Raw genomic sequence first — 17,772 nt, 5'->3', positions numbered from 1 at the left:
TCACAGTGCATCCATCAGAAGGATCTCATTTAACACCTTCCCCTTTTCAACTTTCCAAAATAGATATTTGACACTCACACTTTGCTGGGGATTGCTGAAATTAAAGCCAGGATTGCTAAGAGCAGTTGGCTGCTGAGGATGAGGTGCAGCTCCTGGATGAAGAAGGTGCAGTAACACAACCCCAGGCTGCTCTGGGTGGGAAGGACATTAAAGCTCATCTTGTTCCATCCCTCCCATGGGAAGGGAAACTTGCCCTGGACCAGGAGGCTGCAATACACTCACCCTGGAACAGGAGAGATCAAGGGGAAAATGAAATTCTCATTTGTTGTGTCCCTGACTCTCTGCCCCTGGGGGAGTTGTGTCCTTGAGGGAGTGAAAAGAGATCCAGCACTCCTGAGGGAGAGAGGTTTCACTGCAGGTTGTGAAATGTGAGGAACACAAACAGGACTAAACCAAATTGCTCCCAAACCTCTAATTCTTATCACACTGAGATTTTTACTTTTCCCATTAGCTACTTTCCAAAAGTAGGAATTCAGTGAAGATTCTGCTGCATTAAATGTAATTTCACAACACAAATCTCTGCAGCATCTTCCTAAATGACAGCCAGGAGAGCAAAGTGGGTACCTGCTCCCATATTTGTAACAAAAGCACAGGAAAAAGCTGCATGTTAGAGACCTTTTCTCTCCAGAATGTTTTCAGGGAGATTAATGCTTCTCAAGTACAGCTTCACTCCATTGCTGGCTGGCAGTGGACAGTGTTAACCACTCAAATGCTTTATTTCAGGCACTTTCTGCAGATAACATGTTATTTGTGCATATTTCAGCCTACACCCAACAGAGGAGCAGTATTGTTGTGCCTCTTCAAATGTGCTATAAACCAGGTAACACTGCACTGAAATTACATGCACCATTTAAAGGCATGAACTTGGACACAAGGCCATTTGAATCTCTCTCCAATTGTCTGAAATCCAAACTGAATCAGTTATTGACACCCAAGAGCACTCAAGAACAGGCTCCAGCACTCCTTGCACAAAAGATCTGTGGAGAGCTCATTTACTAAAATATCTGGTTAGAGGCTTTCACACACTGCACAATCTGGATATTTGCAATTTAGATTTGGTGATGCTGACTTGACCACACTCCCTTCACTCCAGCTCCAGTGAAGTGTTTTCCTCTGTGTATGAACTCCATGTGCAAAGGGAAGGCAGCTCAGAGCTGTTCTCAGCTCAGAGTGCAGATGTTCTGATGGCAAACAGCCCCTGGCTGGCTGCTGCTGGGATCCCCAGGTTCAGGGGGTGTTTTGGGGTTACCTTGAGCAGCTTTGCATGCAGCAGTAAGGTGTAGGCAGCCTCTGTGTAGTTGTCACACTCCTTGTGCAGGTCACACAGCTTGTACAGGTACCTGCCAGAAACAGAAAACGTGGCTCTCAGAAAAACTGGGATTAACATTTACTCAGTAATTTAGTTTGAAGATTACAAGGGTTCAAGTCTATCTTCAAACAAGTAAATATTTGTGGGATTGGTAAAAGTTCTCAGTTCTGTGTGCAGACAATCTTTGGGATCATTTGCATTTGCAGTGTGCAGTTTTTAATGGACACTCAGGGATCATTAAGGTTGGAAAAGTCCTCCAAGATCATCAAGTCCAATCTTTGAACACCAGGAGAATGACTTGTGGGGAGTAATAAATCCAATCTAGATTCTGTGCAAGACAGAACACTCTTTGAGTTCAGCTTTGGGGACAGAAATAAATTTCATTCTTTAATTTCAATACCATCACACCTCTGGCAGGGGATTCTCTTCATTTTTTTGATTAACATTGGCAGTTAAAACAAAAAATCCCCAAAAAACTATTAACAATTGTATTTTGAAAAAGCCAGTGAAAATACTTTCAAGTTTGATATTCATTAGAAGTTTTCAAACAGAAATTGGGAGAGAATTTGGATGGGGGTTTCACAGTGAGAGACAATTTGTGTTTATAGAGATGCTGAACAGGGCAGATCTAAATAATACAAAATAACTTCAAGTGTTTGTCCACAATTATCAATCCTGCCATTTCCTATTGTTTTGCAAACTTCTAAAAGACCAATTAAACCATTAAAACAACAGGAAGAGAACTGACAAGTGAAAATTCTTCTGAAAAGATAACAAGCACCTGAGAATGAATAATGAGCAATACTGAGATACCTAAAATAGCATTGCAAACACCAAATTCATCATTTTAGCACAGCAGTGTAAGCAACAGTCAGCAAAGCAAAAATGGGGGGGGCTGTGAACCCTGAGCTTTACAAAAAGCTCAATATTTCCATGTTTACTTGGTCTGAAAACAGATTTTAAAAGCTTTAAGTTTAAAATAAGTTTCAGTCAGGTATTATTTAACAGTTGTTTTTATCCCAAGTCACATATTTTGTACCTCACCAGGAGGCAACATCATTTCTTTGCTCAGCCTTTGCCTTGTTTTCTTCATCACCAGAAGAATTCTGGCTCCTGAATTCAGTGCTCATTGTCATGGAACTGAAGGACTTGGAGAAAGGGGACAGAGATAATCTCCTGACTTGCACTTCCAGCACTCTGTTCTCAGTGCAGATAAGCTTTTGATTTACTTCAGCTTCAGCCCAGGTGTGATTTTTCATTACTCTTCTCCTCCAGCCACGAAGTGACTGCTTAATATGAACTTAATTTCCCCAATTACAGAGCCTGTGCCAGGCAGTTTGTCACCAGTCATGTTTACAAACCTGATGTACATCTCTTCCCTCTCGATCTCCTTGTAGAAATTCTGAAAAAACAACATAATTTGGTTACAAAGTCTTTGATTTCACACTTTGGAATGTACACAGAACATGCTCCAAATTAAAAATTCATAATTGCATAACGTCAGCCTCCAAACTGCAAAATGAAATTTGCCTCCAGTGATGGAAAACAACTTATTGAACTCAGCAGATCAAATGCTGGGATGGTTCATGTTGCAGTGGTTTCTCTCACTGCAAAGGTTAAGAATTTGCCAGAAATCTGCTGCTGGCATTTGCATGTCACACATCATTAACCATTTTCAGCTGAAAATCTTCTAAAATACAACAAACCCATCATTTTAAAGCAACAGTTGTTCCATGGATTGAAAAGTTCAAATCTTAGTTGAGAAATACATCACCTGCTCTTGGATTCTAACAGTTTCCTTGGAAATAAAAAGTTAGATTAGTGCTATTTATCTGGTTTCATATGTCACATATTAGCATCACTCTCCTCTGAGTGCCTCCAGCCTTGAGATAAACTGGTTAACAGTGCAAATATTGTAAATGCAGGATGTGATCAAACTGGGGGAGAGATTCAAGGCATTTCTGAATCTAATTGTAAGTTTGCCTCCAAAATTTAAAATATATCTAAGAAAACAAAATACCAAGAAAGTCTTTCACTGAATTAAATATATTTCAATGCTAAATTAAAGAAATTTGAAAAGGCACTCAAAGAGCACAAAACCAGAACTAAAAGAGTGATAAATCCAGTATAAAAGTGATCCCTTAAGAGAACTGGAATGCAAGACTGCATTTCCCAGAGGAATGATGGATCATTCAAGTTGATAAAACTGCTTATTAGTTTTGGGTTCAATTCAGATAACAAACTGCCAAGGCCACAGTGCCCAGTGTCCCCAAGTGCCACATCCACATGGATTATAAATCCCCCCAGGGATGGGCACTCCACCTGGGCAGCTGTGCCAGGGCTGCACAAACCTTTCCAGGGAGGAATTTTCCCAAATCTCCACCCTGAGCTGTTCCCTCTGCTCCTGTCCCTGTTCCCAGATCCCAAATCCCCCCAGTGTCCCCTCCTGGCAGGGAGTTGTGCAGAGCCAGAATTTCCCCCTGATCCTCCTTTTCTCCAGGCTGAGCCCCTTCCCAGCTCCATCAGGAATTCTCCATCCCCTTCCCAGCTCCATCAGGAATTCTCCATCCCCTTCCCAGCTCCATCAGGAATTCTCCATCCCCTTCCCAGCTCCATCAGGAATTCTCCAGCCCCTTCCCAGCTCCATCAGGAATTCTCCATCCCCTTCCCAGCTCCATCAGGAATTCTCCAGCCCCTTCCCAGCTCCATCAGGAATTCTCTATCCCCTTCCCCATCAGCTGAAGTGCAGATCAAACCCTCCAAGTCAAACACCATCAGTGCAGACAAACTTAATCCCAGGAAACCCTCAGGATCAATAAAGTCCCAATTAGGAACTCTTTGAGACCTGACATGGGAATTGTGCTGAGTTTTAGCCATGGGTTGGATTTTTGCAAAGGCCTGAATTTCACTTCAGGCACCTGGAGAATGATGAGAAGGCTGAGTGGGCCCTGGAGGGAACCAGGAGTGTAAAACCAAGCTGAAGTTTGAAATCACAGGGGTTGAAAGGGATGGAATATTCCATTTCCTGGGCACTCCAGCAGGCTGTGCTTGGTGTCTCACAGTGACTGAAGCTGACAGCAGCAATCACCCCCAGAATTCACCCTCTGCACAAACCCAGCTGGCCAGAGCCAGCCCAGGAACAAACAAACCCAACCCTGAGTGTTCCATGGGGATGTGAGAATTCCTGGTCTGAGTGTTCTGATGAACTTCACCTTCCCAGGAAACATTCCCAGTCTGACACAGAGTGGTGACTGATGTGCTGTTTCCCACCCTGCTGGGAGAACTGGCAGGGATTTTGGGATTGGGATTACCAGGCTCTGCTGTGACCTTTCTGCAAAGCTCTGCTGCATCACCAGCTGCTGACAACTCCCCAAGTCCCTCCTCTTTGCCCACTTCCCAAACATTCTGATGTGCAAAGAGAGCAAAAACAAACTAAAAATAAATGCCCAGTTTTGGATTTGATGCCTCCATCTCCTCTCCTGCTCCAGTGGGCACTGTTTTGTTTATGGCTGATGAGATGGGGCAGTGCAAAAGCTGTATTGCACAAGGCCAGGATTCCATTAGATGCAAAAAAAATGAGCTAAAAACTACATTATATGCAAAAAATAAAAGAGCTGCAAACTATTTACTCAGCTCTTTCCTGAACAAAACCCACCAGCCAGATCACATAAAGGATAAACACTGGCTGTGCCTCATGTATTTAAGCAAAATCAAAGTTTTGATGATGATCTGGGGAGGAAAGCTTGGAATCCTCAGTGATAAACAGTACTGGTGGAAAAATCAAATTTAGTTCATTTTGGGGTCTCTGAAAGTTATTTTTCATGGATGCTGATTTTTGGGCTGTAAAATCTCATTTTCTGAATCTCCACCAAAGATCATGATGTGTATGAGTACAATGGGGACAATTATTGCTCCCAATTCTACCCCAAAGGGACCAAGATTTGTGCATGGAGTGGACATTCCAAAATTTCAGGATCAAATTCCTTCAAATGACTGGATAAAAGGGCTGAGCAGAGAGCAGAATAGAAATAGGATTGCAAATCCATGGAAATTTTGGGAGTAAATGGCAGAGAACTCCAACATTCTCTATGTCAAGTGATTTCCAGCACAGAGTTGTTTATACATCAATTGTAAATGTCAATGAACAGGCCCTGTAACATTTCTCCTTAAATCTTTCTGTAGAAGCAATTAAAGAAGGGATAATCCATGTTTTCACAGATTTGCCTTCAACAAAACAGGAAAAAAATAGGAAAAAAACCTAAAGCATTCCAAATTTCCCCAAGAATCCCAACAGACACTCTGCTTGACACGAGCCCTTTGTTAAAGGTGCAGGATTCTGAGGGTTATGGGCATTTGGGGGATTTTAGAGTGATTTTGTAATGGTTTTATGGTGGCTCTGTGGCAATTTTGTGGCTATTCTGTGGTGATTTGTGGTGGTTTTGTGCTTTTTGGGGGCTGATGTAAAAGTTGTGGTGATTTTGTGGTGGCTTTGGGTGATTCTGTGGTGATTTTGTGACGATTTTGTGGCAACTCTGTGGTGGTTTTCTGGTAATTTTGTGGTGGATTTTTGGGTGATGTGGAGGTTGTAGTGACATTGCAGTCATTCTGTGGTGACTGTGGCAATTCTGTGGTGATTTCATGGTGATTTTGTGGCGATTTTGTAGGGATTTTGTAATGATCTTGTGATTCTGCAGTGTCTCACAGTGAGTTTGTGCCATTCTGCAGTGTCTCACAGTCAGTTTGTGCCATTCTGCAGTGTTTCACAGTCAGTTTTTGATGATTTTGCAGTGTTTCACAGTGAGTTTGTGCCACTCTGCAGTGTTTCACAGTGAGTTTGTGCCATTGTGCAGTGTCTCACAGTCAGTTTGTGCCATTGTGCAGTGTCTCACAGTCAGTTTGTGCCACTCTGCAGTGTTTCACAGTGAGTTTGTGCCACTCTGCAGTGTTTCACAGTGAGTTTGTGCCACTCTGCAGTGTCTCACAGTCAGTTTGTGCCACTCTGCAGTGTCTCACAGTGAGTTTGTGCCACTCTGCAGTGTCTCACAGTCAGTTTGTGCCACTCTGCAGTGTCTCACAGTCAGTTTGTGCCATTGTGCAGTGTCTCACAGTCAGTTTGTGCCACTCTGCAGTGTCTCACAGTGAGTTTGTGCCATTGTGCAGTGTTTCACAGTGAGTTTGTGCCACTGTGCAGTGTTTAACAGTCAGTTTGTGCCACTCTGCAGTGTTTCACAGTGAGTTTGTGCCACTCTGCAGTGTTTCACAGTGAGTTTGTGCCACTGTGCAGTGTCTCACAGTCAGTTTGTGCCATTGTGCAGTGTTTCACAGTGAGTTTGTGGTGATTTTGCAGTGTTTCACAGTCAGTTTGTGCCACTGTGCAGTGTCTCACAGTGAGTTTGTGCCACTCTGCAGTGTCTCACAGTCAGTTTGTGCCATTGTGCAGTGTCTCACAGTCAGTTTGTGCCATTCTGCAGTGTCTCACAGTCAGTTTGTGCCATTGTGCAGTGTTTCACAGTCAGTTTGTGCCATTCTGCAGTGTCTCACAGTCAGTTTGTGCACTCTGCAGTGTTTCACAGTCAGTTTGTGCCACTCTGCAGTGTCTCACAGTCAGTTTGTGCCACTCTGCAGTGTCTCACAGTCAGTTTGTGCCATTGTGCAGTGTTTCACAGTCAGTTTGTGCCACTCTGCAGTGTCTCACAGTCAGTTTGTGCCACTCTGCAGTGTCTCACAGTCAGTTTGTGCCATTGTGCAGTGTCTCACAGTCAGTTTGTGCCACTCTGCTGTGTCTCACAGTCAGTTTGTGCCATTGTGCAGTGTTTCACAGTCAGTTTGTGCCACTCTGCAGTGTCTCACAGTCAGTTTGTGCCACTCTGCAGTGTCTCACAGTCAGTTTGTGCCACTCTGCAGTGTCTCACAGTCAGTTTGTGCACTCTGCAGTGTTTCACAGTCAGTTTGTGCATTCTGCAGTGTCTCACAGTCAGTTTGTGCCACTCTGCAGTGTCTCACAGTCAGTTTGTGCCACTCTGCAGTGTCTCACAGTCAGTTTGTGCCATTGTGCAGTGTTTCACAGTCAGTTTGTGCCATTGTGCAGTGTCTCACAGTGAGTTTGTGCACTCTGCAGTGTCTCACAGTCAGTTTGTGCACTCTGCAGTGTTTGCTCTCTCCTGCTCACCAGCACGTTGACGGTGCAGCTCATGCGGTTCTCCTTGTTCTCATCGTGCATGATGGTCCTGTAGTCCAGCAGCCTCTCCATCAGCCTCACCACCAGCTTCACAAACGTCTCCCCACTCTTTGCCAGGTACTTGTGCTTCCTGCAGTGCTCCAGGAGACTGAAAAACCAATTAAGTCTGCCTTGTTAATCACACGCAGAGAAAAACCTTGACTCAGGTGCAGTTTTAAATACTGCGCATCGTTAACAGATTTTAATTATTTCTGGGCTACAAAGTTCATTGTAGTCTAATTGCTCTCACTCCTGATTTCCCTGTGACATAAATTTTGCTGCTGATCAACACTTACATTTTGTCAAATAACACTTTGTACTGCTCATCTCCACGGCCTCCTTCCACTTCGTGATCCAGTTTGGTGATGATCTCGTTCTCGAACTGTAATTAAACAAAGCAAGCGTAAATAATCAGCTGGCAAATCTTTCATTTATTACTGTAGCCTCAATGCCTCACTGATTGGTTGGGTGCCCCTGCTTTAAAGCTTGATTGACTTTTAGAGTTTGCAGTTTCTGCTTTTTGATTTTCCACTGTGATCTCCTGCCCTACAAGGATTTCTCTGGTTAAAGGAATCATTGGTGGTGTTGTTAGATAAAGTGTAAATAAAAATTATGGAGAATTAAAGAATGAGATTAATAACAGGAATTGAGGGCAGGGAGAAAGGAGACAAAGAATGTCCCCAGCAACAGAACTAAACACAGAAATGCTGGAAGCTCTCTGAGAGAGAAAAGGCAACACCTGAGGCTGGATAACCCTGCTGGTGCACCCCAGCATCCCTGAGAGCCCTTCTGAGCACACAGACACTGACTGGAGGACACAGCCTGATAAAGCTGTTAATAAACCCTGCAGAAGGGAAGGGAGGAGCTTCAAACAACTCCAGAATCATTTTATTTGGGCAATATTAAAAGAATGCAGACTTTAGTAGCCATCAGAATATGTTTTAAATGCAAACTGAGTAATTGCCTGGATTTTTAATTATTTTACAGAGGGTTTTAGCTGTTGCTGCTGGGAATGGATGTGATTTGTTAGTGAAGGAAGGCTCACTCTAGGTCTGCTGCTCTGCAAGGAATCAGAGAAGTCACCTAATTCCTAATTCTTCATTAAATAAGCACAGACAGCCACAGGGTTAAAGACAGATCTCAGCAGGAGAGGCTGGCTGAGCTGGGAGCCTGTGGCAGGGGAATGGGAGCCCAGTGCTCACAGTGGGGGTTTGGTGACAGAACAGTTGTCACCAGGTGTTTTCAGTGTCACTTGCTTAAGCCACCCCTAAGGATGCTGAGGAGAAGCAAAGAACAAAGAGAAGCAACGTTTGTAAATGTCAAGAGATGAACTGTGGAACTGCAGGTGATATTAACAGCACATGATGTACCCATGGAGAAAGAATGGATTGTCTGGATCATCAAATATTCTGGGTTGGAAGGGACCCCACAGGATCATCAGAGCAGCTCCTGTCCCTGCACAGACACCCTAAAATCCCACCTGGGCACCCCTGGGAATGTCCAAACTCCTGGAGCTCTGGGGTTGTGCCCATCCCTGGGGAGCCTGGGCAGTGCCAGCACCTCTGGGGATGAACTTTCCCTAAAATCCACCCTAAACCCCTGGCACAGCTCCAGCCATTCCCTCAGGTCCTGTCCCTGGCCACAGTGAATACAATGAATCCATGATGAAAATAATGACAGGAAAATGAGAAAGGCAGGATAATACAATCCACCCCTCCCAGAACAAAACATGTTCCCACAGTAGCGAGTATTGAGTGAAACATTGAAACAACACAATGATGAAACAGAGAAATCACAAAAATCCCGTTTCCTAATAAGCCCAGAAAGAAATTGACTTTCTAACCCAATGTGAAAAATGACACTTGCTGCCAGCCCCAGCCCTTCAGGTGATACATTTTTTAGGAAAAGATTATTCAGAAAGAGAAGAGCAATTTCATTTGTCATGCAGGATCTCCAGGATCTTCCCACTATCAGTTTTACTGAAATTTCTGTAAATCCACATTTTGCTGGGCCATTTTCCCCAACAGCCTCTTGGGCTGAACAGAGTCAGACTTGTGGCATTTTGGGGGTTTAAGGATTATTAACAATATCTCTGCTCTTCAGTCAATCCTGATATTTCTCATGGAGTCTCTGTGATGCAGATCGTGGCAGCCAGCTGAATAAATGTTATTTAACAGCATTTAAAATTCCTTCTGTGGTCTTTCCACAGAGGAAGGTTTATCAATAGCAGCTGAGGGTTATGGAGCTTTGGAGGTTTTTCATTTCCCATGATGGCAGCAGAAATGTGACCCTGGAGCTGCACAAGTGGCTCTGGGACACTGCACCTGGTATCTGTTGATAAACTCCATTTTTCCTTTTCTCTCTCTTCTTTTTTTTCCTAATGCTTTTTTTAAAAAAATAAATGCATTACATTTAATTTAATGCATAAATAAGCCTGCAATTATTGTGATGGGATTTAGTCTCAAATGAAGAAGTGCCAAATCCCTAATGTTTCCATTAGAGCCTCTGGCTGAGGCTCTTTCTGGAGGTTTTAGGGGGAACATCTGCACCATCAGTGAGCCACACTCACATCCTCCTGTTGACACTGAAAGCTTGAGGGGTGACACCAGGAAGATTACAGGACATTTTTATCCACTTTTCTTCACAGCTGATCAAGATCTCAGCTTCTCTTTAGGATGAGAGTTTGAAGTTGAGCAAAGAGCACATCCAGTTCTTCCTCTGTCTGACCATCTCCCACCCAGAGCAAATAAACCAGGGGGAGCCATCCCATGTCACTCAACTCATCACTCTGGGGCTTGGATTCACCTCAAGGAAGGCTGAATTTGTAGCACTGGCTGACAAGTTAATTTTGCTGTGGATGAGGAGGACTTCCAGCTCTCCAAGCTACTATAAATTCATTTTGATGTGGGCTAATTAAAAATGGCCATATAAAATTCAAGTGACAGATCACACCAACAGAAATCAGTCCTAATGCAGAAATGGCACACAAGTACAGCAGAACTTGGCTCAGAGGTTTTTATGAAAGTTGGTGGTTATTCCCAATGGTTTCATCTGTTCTCTTCCCTATTTTTCCACAGTATTCCAGCTGGGAAACAGATCTGGAGCCATTCCAAATGATGGGATCATTTTGGAGGCCACTGCTTTACCTTTCTCCCTTGCTCTCCAGGTGGAGTGAGAGAGGATTATTGATATTTTCCAAAAGGCCAGAAACCAAGAAAAACTTACACAGTTACACTTCAGCTGTAGAATTTAAAACTGTTACTTATTGAAACCAATCTTTTGTGGGAGATTAGTTATTTGGATTTGAATGTTCAGTGGGATCACAGAACTGGGAGAGTCATTTACTTGTGTCCTGCCTGCAAATCCACAGCACAAGGACAGGCAGGTAAACCCAGTGCTCAGAAGTGGCAAAAAGACCTAATAAGGAATTATGGGCTCTGAAAGTCAGAAGAGATGCAGATAAACTAGGGAAACTCCTGACAAAGGGGAATTCAATCCATCTGAAATCCATCAATAACCTGCATGTGAAAATCCAGATGCTGGTGTGCTGTTTGGTGATACTGAGATTCCTTGTTAAATGTCAGACATGGCTCAACTCCAACAAGCAGCACATGGCATCAGCAGAGACACAGGCCCAGAAAAGGGGAGTTAAAACTGATGCAGAGTGCAGGTGGCAAGTGAGGGATGGAGCCACAGCTGGGGGGAACAGGCAGTGACCCCAGGAGCTTCCCATGCTCCAAATTCCACATTCCTGCTGAAGGGTGTCTCACCTGAAGCTTTCCCTCCTGCTGTCACCACGGGATCCATCCACTCACCTGAGCAGGTCCTGAACAATCAAACCAATTCTTTCATCACTCCCATGGCTCTGACAAACTCCCTTTGATCCAGAGGCTCAAAAATCTCATTTGCTACTGAAAGCAGCCAAGGGAGAAGCCAAGTGGAGAAGGAGGAGTTTCCTTCCACAGGGAGGCTGCAGTCCCACAGTTTCTAGGATGGGTTCCTGCTTTGAGGTAAAAGCTACTTTGAAATCCTATAAAGGCTTCAAAGCACCTTCAGAGGGAGAGGACAAAATGGGCAACTTCAGCTTTTAATTCAGTCAGCCTTAATATAGTTCTGTAAAAACAAGAGGAATTTATCCTATTCTGTCTCTAAATACACTGGGAGAAGAAAAACAAACCAAACCCTTCTGTCTGTTCCTGGTTTTACCAGGCAAACCCAAATCCTCCTGCAATGAAAACCACCACAGGGAAAGCTGCCTGTTTACCACACAAACCATCACAGCATGGGCAGCCTGCATAAAGCTGCAGTTCCTCCCCCACAAATCATGAGGTTGATACATCTGCTGGAGAAGTGGAGCCAATCTAAACCCTTGTTGATGTGACTAATAAGGTTAGATAATTGGATTTCTGGCAGATTAGTTTAACAGCAGCCAACCATGCCATTTGGAAGTTCTGGACAAGGATAATTGGTACTTGCATATAAAGGAGATAAAGCTGCACATTACATGGACCCATTAAGCATCAAAGATTGCCTAGGTGCTGGTAATATTAAAATATAAATATATGTATTTCTATCATTTCAACAAAAAGAGACAAAAAACTGAGTGAGGAATCTCCAGACCAGGCAGCCCCACTTCAGTTCCTGAGAAAACCACAAGATCTCATGGAAGGTTTTTCCAGGTACAGAAAGGGCAAGAAGGTGACTGGGAAAATCCAATTTACCAAGCTCAACACAAAAAAAAAGTGTCCCCCTTGAATGGAGCCTAAATGTGTCCTGGATTGCACCAGCAAGAGCATGGCCAGAGCAGCAGCAGAACTGCTGCACTTGTTGAACCAGAGCTGGAATTCTGGCTCTGCTCTGATCCTCCAGCTCAGAGAGACCCTGACAAGCTGGAGAGGGTTAAAGGGGTCACCAACATGGCAGGAGCTGCAGAACCTGCAGTGGTTGAAGGAATTGGGTTTGTGCAGCCCAGAGAAAATCCAACTCAAACATTCCAACACCTAAAAGGAGCTCAGAGAGGAGATGGAAGCAGAAATAGGCACCAAGGTTCCAAGGAAATTCCACAGGGAAATAAAAAACAGGAAGTCTGAATCACAGAATCCTGGAATGCTGGGGCTGGAAGGGACCTTACATGATTCCAAACCTCCTGCTGCAGGCAAGGACACCTTCCCAAGGCCAGGATTAAACCCTGGAATAGCTCACCCAAACTACCTTCACTGGAAATAATCCAAACAGAGCTTCAGCTGGTTCCAGATAACCCAACCTAAGGCCCAGGTTACCTCCAGTGGTCCCATCCAGCCCAGACTTTCCTTCAACCCTCTGCCCTTCTGCCTGTGATCCTCTTTTCATTCTGCCTGTGATTTTTCTTTTTTTTTCTGCCTGTGATCTTCATTCCCCAAAGGCCAACCTGAGACACTCAGCAAACTCAGAACTGCATGGTCATGGACAGATTGATTATTCCTTGTGGGATGTGGCTGGTTCCTCCAAAGCCATGGAAAAGGGGGTTGTTATCTCTCCACCTGTCCTGTCAATGCTACAGCCATAAACAAACTACACTGCCACAGGGAATACTATATCAAGTACAACCCCAGACATCTCTGACTTGAGAATGAGACATTTTTCTTCTCAAATGGCAAAAAACCCCCAAACTCTAAGTGAAATATTTAAGACATTCATTTGTTAAAATCAGCCAACTATTGCACACAAAGCTGGTTTCCTTCTGTCAGGAAAATTGAGGGCCGTAAATTTAGCTATAAAGTTACCCTCGGATTTTTCATGATCTATATAATTGTACAAATAAAAAATGACAAGCAACAAAAGAGAGCATCTGACAGGAAACTGTTTAAATGGCATCCCAGCGAGCATTTCAATCTTTACAGCAGCACTGGAGTCAAACATGAGAAAAAAAAATGATTATGCAGTAATTGGATGAAGCCAAAACACAGTTCACAACCTCTCCACACACCACCCAGCACAAAACAAATCAAAGCAATAAAGCTGATGCCATTTCCCTTGCTTAAGCCTCCCCACGCAGATTTTCATTTACTCTGCCTACAGATTTATTAAGAGCTGCTTCTCAATAGCAGTTCCCAAGAAAGGTATGGAAAAGGATAAGGTTTTTTCATCCAAGAAAGTAATCTGCCAATAGAAAGGGGGAAAAGCAAACAACACATGTCAAGCTTTATTGCAAAATTCACAAGGTCATATCCTGAACTGACAGCAATCTCTCAGTGCAAGGAGCTCCCCTGGCTTAGTCCAAACCCTACCTGGCCTAACTAGTCTTAAACTCAATCCATAAGCAAAGTTTCAAGGGAAGCAATGTCAGATGAAAGATATCAGGAAACTTTCTGCCACTCCACTTGTCTTTCAAAAGTTGAAGCTATCAGGAAAAGATGGTGTGTGTGTGTATTCAAGGGCTCCCTTCAGCAGGTTTAAATAAAATAGAATAAATATGCTCCATTACTATTTGAGATTTTGCAGTGCCTGTAGAGCAAGAAGAAGCACTGACAGTGCTGGATTGTTTTTTTTCTCTTCAAAATCCATGAAATGGTAAGGAAAATCAGAATTATATGAGAGTAGAGATGATAAATCCTTACAGGTTATACTTTTGCCACATTACCAGGCTACCTTTATGTCCCATTTATCTCAGGAGCAAACTCCTTGTGTGAGTCACAGTGACAATTTAAGACATCTGTCTTTGCTCCTGTGCCATAACTGAAGGTTTCATTTACTACATGCAAATTTCTCCCTCAATAACCACTTCAAACCAACAGCTGAAAACTCCACAGCCCCTCAGGAGTTATAGGAAACAAGCAAATCCATAATTATATTATTCCTTAGAAAAATGAGAAATAAAAAAAACTCCTTCTGTCAAAGAACAGCCAAATCTTCCTCCCTTGAGATGTCTGCAGCTCTGTGCTTACCCTCTGGAAGCTCCTGGTGGAGTGGAATTCACACTGCATCATGTCAAAGAAGATGGGGATTGTAGCTTTCCTCAGCTCTGTCTCTGGGATCAGTGTCATTTCCAGGATGGGCCCCACCATTTCTGGGATGAACTTGATTTTATGCTGACCTTTAGGAGAAAAGATGCATTTCAGAGTGAACAACTTTGGGAGAAGATGTAGAAGTTGTATTAATAAATCCTCATGGAGTATAACAAAGCATATTTCAATATCTGGCTCTGCTGAAACACTTTAGTTATTCTTATTTATTTGATGATTATGATGATGACCACCATTACAATTATAACTATTAATAAAAGTATTGTCTAAATCCAACTCAAGAGGAGTTGCTGAATCAGTCATCAAGCTGGGACTCACCACATTTCCCAATACAGATTTTCACACTCAAATTCCAGGTTTTATTTTAAAACACAATGTGTGGCTGGCAGGGAGGGAGGCTAAAAGGCACATCACTTGTATTAACTTATTTAGACTCCTGTGTGAACAAAATGTTCTCAGTGTCAGTCTATCAAAATGCCACCACGAGTGCAGCCTAACAGAGCCTCGAGACATGAAAGCACAGCTCAGCCAGCCCACAATATGTCTCCTTTCCTTGGAGCTGAGCTGCCTGCAAAACCTGACTGCAGATTTAGCTTCCCCAGAGGAAGCTGCTCCTCCCCCCATCCCTGCTCTGCTCCTCACAGGGAAGGGAAATTCAAGCTGAGCAGGAGCGTGGCCCCCAATAACCAGGAGGAAAGAGCAGGTTGGTGTTTGTGCTGCTGGTTAAAGGGATGAGAGTGTGTGATGTGCTGGGTGAGACCAACAGCATGGCAGGGGCTGGCAGTGCCACTCCAGCATGCAGGGACACCTGCACTGTGCCAGTGGCTGCTCTGGGCAGCTGCTCCAGCTCCTTACTGAACAGGGGAGCTGCAGCAGGAGCTCAGCAAACACAAACACAAACTCACTTCTCCATCTGATCCAGGGCAGCTCAGGCCAGCACTGGAGATGTTCTCACAAATGCCCTGTTAGGGATGTTCCCAGCCAGGTCCAAGCACTGTTTCCATGCCCAGCATTGTGCTCCAGACCAGATTCTTTGCAGTCCAGAGCTCAGTTTCCTCCAGCTCTCAAGCTCTTGCTTCCCACTGCACTCAGCAGTGGTACAGGACAGAAACACATTTCAACTCATTTTTATTCCACTGCACTACACCACTGTGACAGTAACCAGTGAAGTCTTTAATTGGTAGTTTCACTTTGACCAGAACTAACATAAATCTCAACAAATGTAATCAAGAAAAATCCTTCACCACCAAAACACGCTCCTTTTTTTAGCAGATATAATTTAAGTTCCTTGATTTGGCAAACTCCTGAATCCTATTAGCATTAGCAAGCAAATTAATACTCAAGGAAAAAATGGTGACTTTGGGTGCTGCTGCAGTGCTGGGGGCTGCTCAGGAATATCAAGTGAGAGGCCTAAAGCTTCCCTCAGTCTCCTCCAAGGATTATCACACTGGGCCTCTCAGATTTCTTGTGCTAAATCTGAGCAGTGTCAGAGTCAACACTGCAGAAAACACATAATGGTGACAAAAGTTGTTCATCACAACTGAGCTGAGAGCACTCCCTGTGCCACAGAGGGTTTTCCATTGCCTCAAGCACAGGAATTCCCTCAGAAGAGGAACATCTTTGGAGCTTGAGATGTGAAAATCCACCAAGATTAGGGTCTTTGATTTGATGATCTGTTTGCAGCTCCCTGGAGTGGCAGCCCTGGGTGATGTCCATCCCACACACAGGTGGGGACACACAGGGTTTGCTGTGACAAGCTGATCCTGGGAGATGCTGGGCCACTGAAGAAAGCACTGGGAGCAAAACAGGAAAGGAAACAACCCTCCCCTGCCCCCAGGCATCCACCCCCTGTCTGAGAAACACCAGCCAGCAATTCACCTTTCCCTCTCTGTGGGAGTGTGGCAACTCCCACGCAGAGACTCCAAATGTGACAAGTCTGGGAGAAAACTGAGGAGCCTCCTGAAAACCACTTGTGCAGCTGCTTTAGGAACCACATGCACACAAAGGCACCTTTGAAGATGCAAACCCTTGCCCTTGCAGTGTGGTGTGCCTGCCCATGGGATGTGCCCCCACAGCAGGAAGGGAGCTCAGCACCAACCCAACCCAAGCTGCTCTCCTGGCTGTCATTCTCATTTCCCAAACTGTTCCCATTTCAGTGTGGCCCCCAAATGCTGTGAGTGATTTGCCAGCAGCCTGCCCTGCCCCCTGGGCTGGCTGGGAACACGCCTGACTAACCCACAGAGGGAGATGAGGAATGACTTTATTTATGTAACACCCAAAGTTCAGGGCTATTTTTAACCCTGCCCTTCCCTGTTGAGACACCTTTGGTGACGTCAGGCCCTGGCAGGGACGGTGGCACTTGCTGAGGACACCAGCACCACCCCCTCACCTTGAGCACTTTCTCTCCCCATCTCCCCCCAGCTGGCTCAGACATCACCACCTGCCCCACCAGGATGTCACCAAAATGTCACCTCTGCCACTCAGGGCTGGCACATGAACCCCTGCACCCCTGGGCTCCTGGCAGACCCTGGGCTTCTGTTGTTAAACATCACTAAACCCTTTTCAGTGCGTGGCTTTTCAGTTCCTGAAGACAGGCCACGACCTGTTTGATGCATTTTTGATGCTTAATGTCTCAGCAAGGTTTAAGAAGCCCCAGTTTCAACAAAACAGTGACTCAAAGCAACACATTTTAAAGTTCAGGTTGTGGTATGGAAGGAAAAAAAATCTCTGAAGTGCTGTTCTGCACTATAAATGTTCTTTTTTTTTCCTGCTCATAAAAATAGGAAGGTGTGACTATTGATGCCCCTGCATCAGAAACAGGCAGCCAAGTAAAAACTTTAAGAATTCTTATTTTACTATTTAATTTCAGGAAAAAAAATGTATACTTTTAAATGTGCATTATAGCCAGAGCACTGCCTTATTCCCAGCTGGGGACTTTTAACTCAGCAGGCATCGTGTGTTAATCATGGTATTTAGAAACAAAACCTGATGAGACAAAATATTCATTTTTGAGGCTTTTCTATACCCTTTAATCCATAAATCAAAAGTCAGGGGGGTTTGGTTTCATCACATCTTATGCACAATGGCATAAACATGAAACTCCTGTGCTCCAGGATTCCAGCCTTTCACTTCTGATTTGGTTTCTGAATGTATACATGAATAATTTGATTAATGCAGTGCAGCTT

General features: G+C 44.1%; 1 protein-coding gene across 2 annotated transcripts in view; it reads right to left on the bottom strand.

Annotated features, from left to right (window-relative positions):
* The window catches only part of DOCK1 (dedicator of cytokinesis 1), a 245,380-nt gene that overhangs the window by 55,155 nt on the left and 172,453 nt on the right, over window positions 1-17,772 (bottom strand). For both annotated transcript variants that reach the window (XM_079312227.1, XM_079312226.1), the window contains exons 33-37: window positions 14,510-14,658; window positions 7,883-7,968; window positions 7,539-7,695; window positions 2,731-2,771; window positions 1,310-1,400 (exon numbers count right to left, since the gene is read on the bottom strand). In XM_079312227.1, the coding sequence (XP_079168353.1) occupies window positions 1,310-1,400; window positions 2,731-2,771; window positions 7,539-7,695; window positions 7,883-7,968; window positions 14,510-14,658 (524 nt within the window). The remainder of the gene's footprint in view (window positions 1-1,309; window positions 1,401-2,730; window positions 2,772-7,538; window positions 7,696-7,882; window positions 7,969-14,509; window positions 14,659-17,772) is intronic.

The sequence above is a fragment of the Erithacus rubecula genome (genome assembly GCF_903797595.1).
Source record: "Erithacus rubecula genome assembly, chromosome: 9".
NCBI classification, from domain to species: domain Eukaryota; kingdom Metazoa; phylum Chordata; class Aves; order Passeriformes; family Muscicapidae; genus Erithacus; species Erithacus rubecula.
Note: the sequence above shows the minus strand (reverse complement) of the source record. Positions and strands in the feature narration are given on the sequence as shown.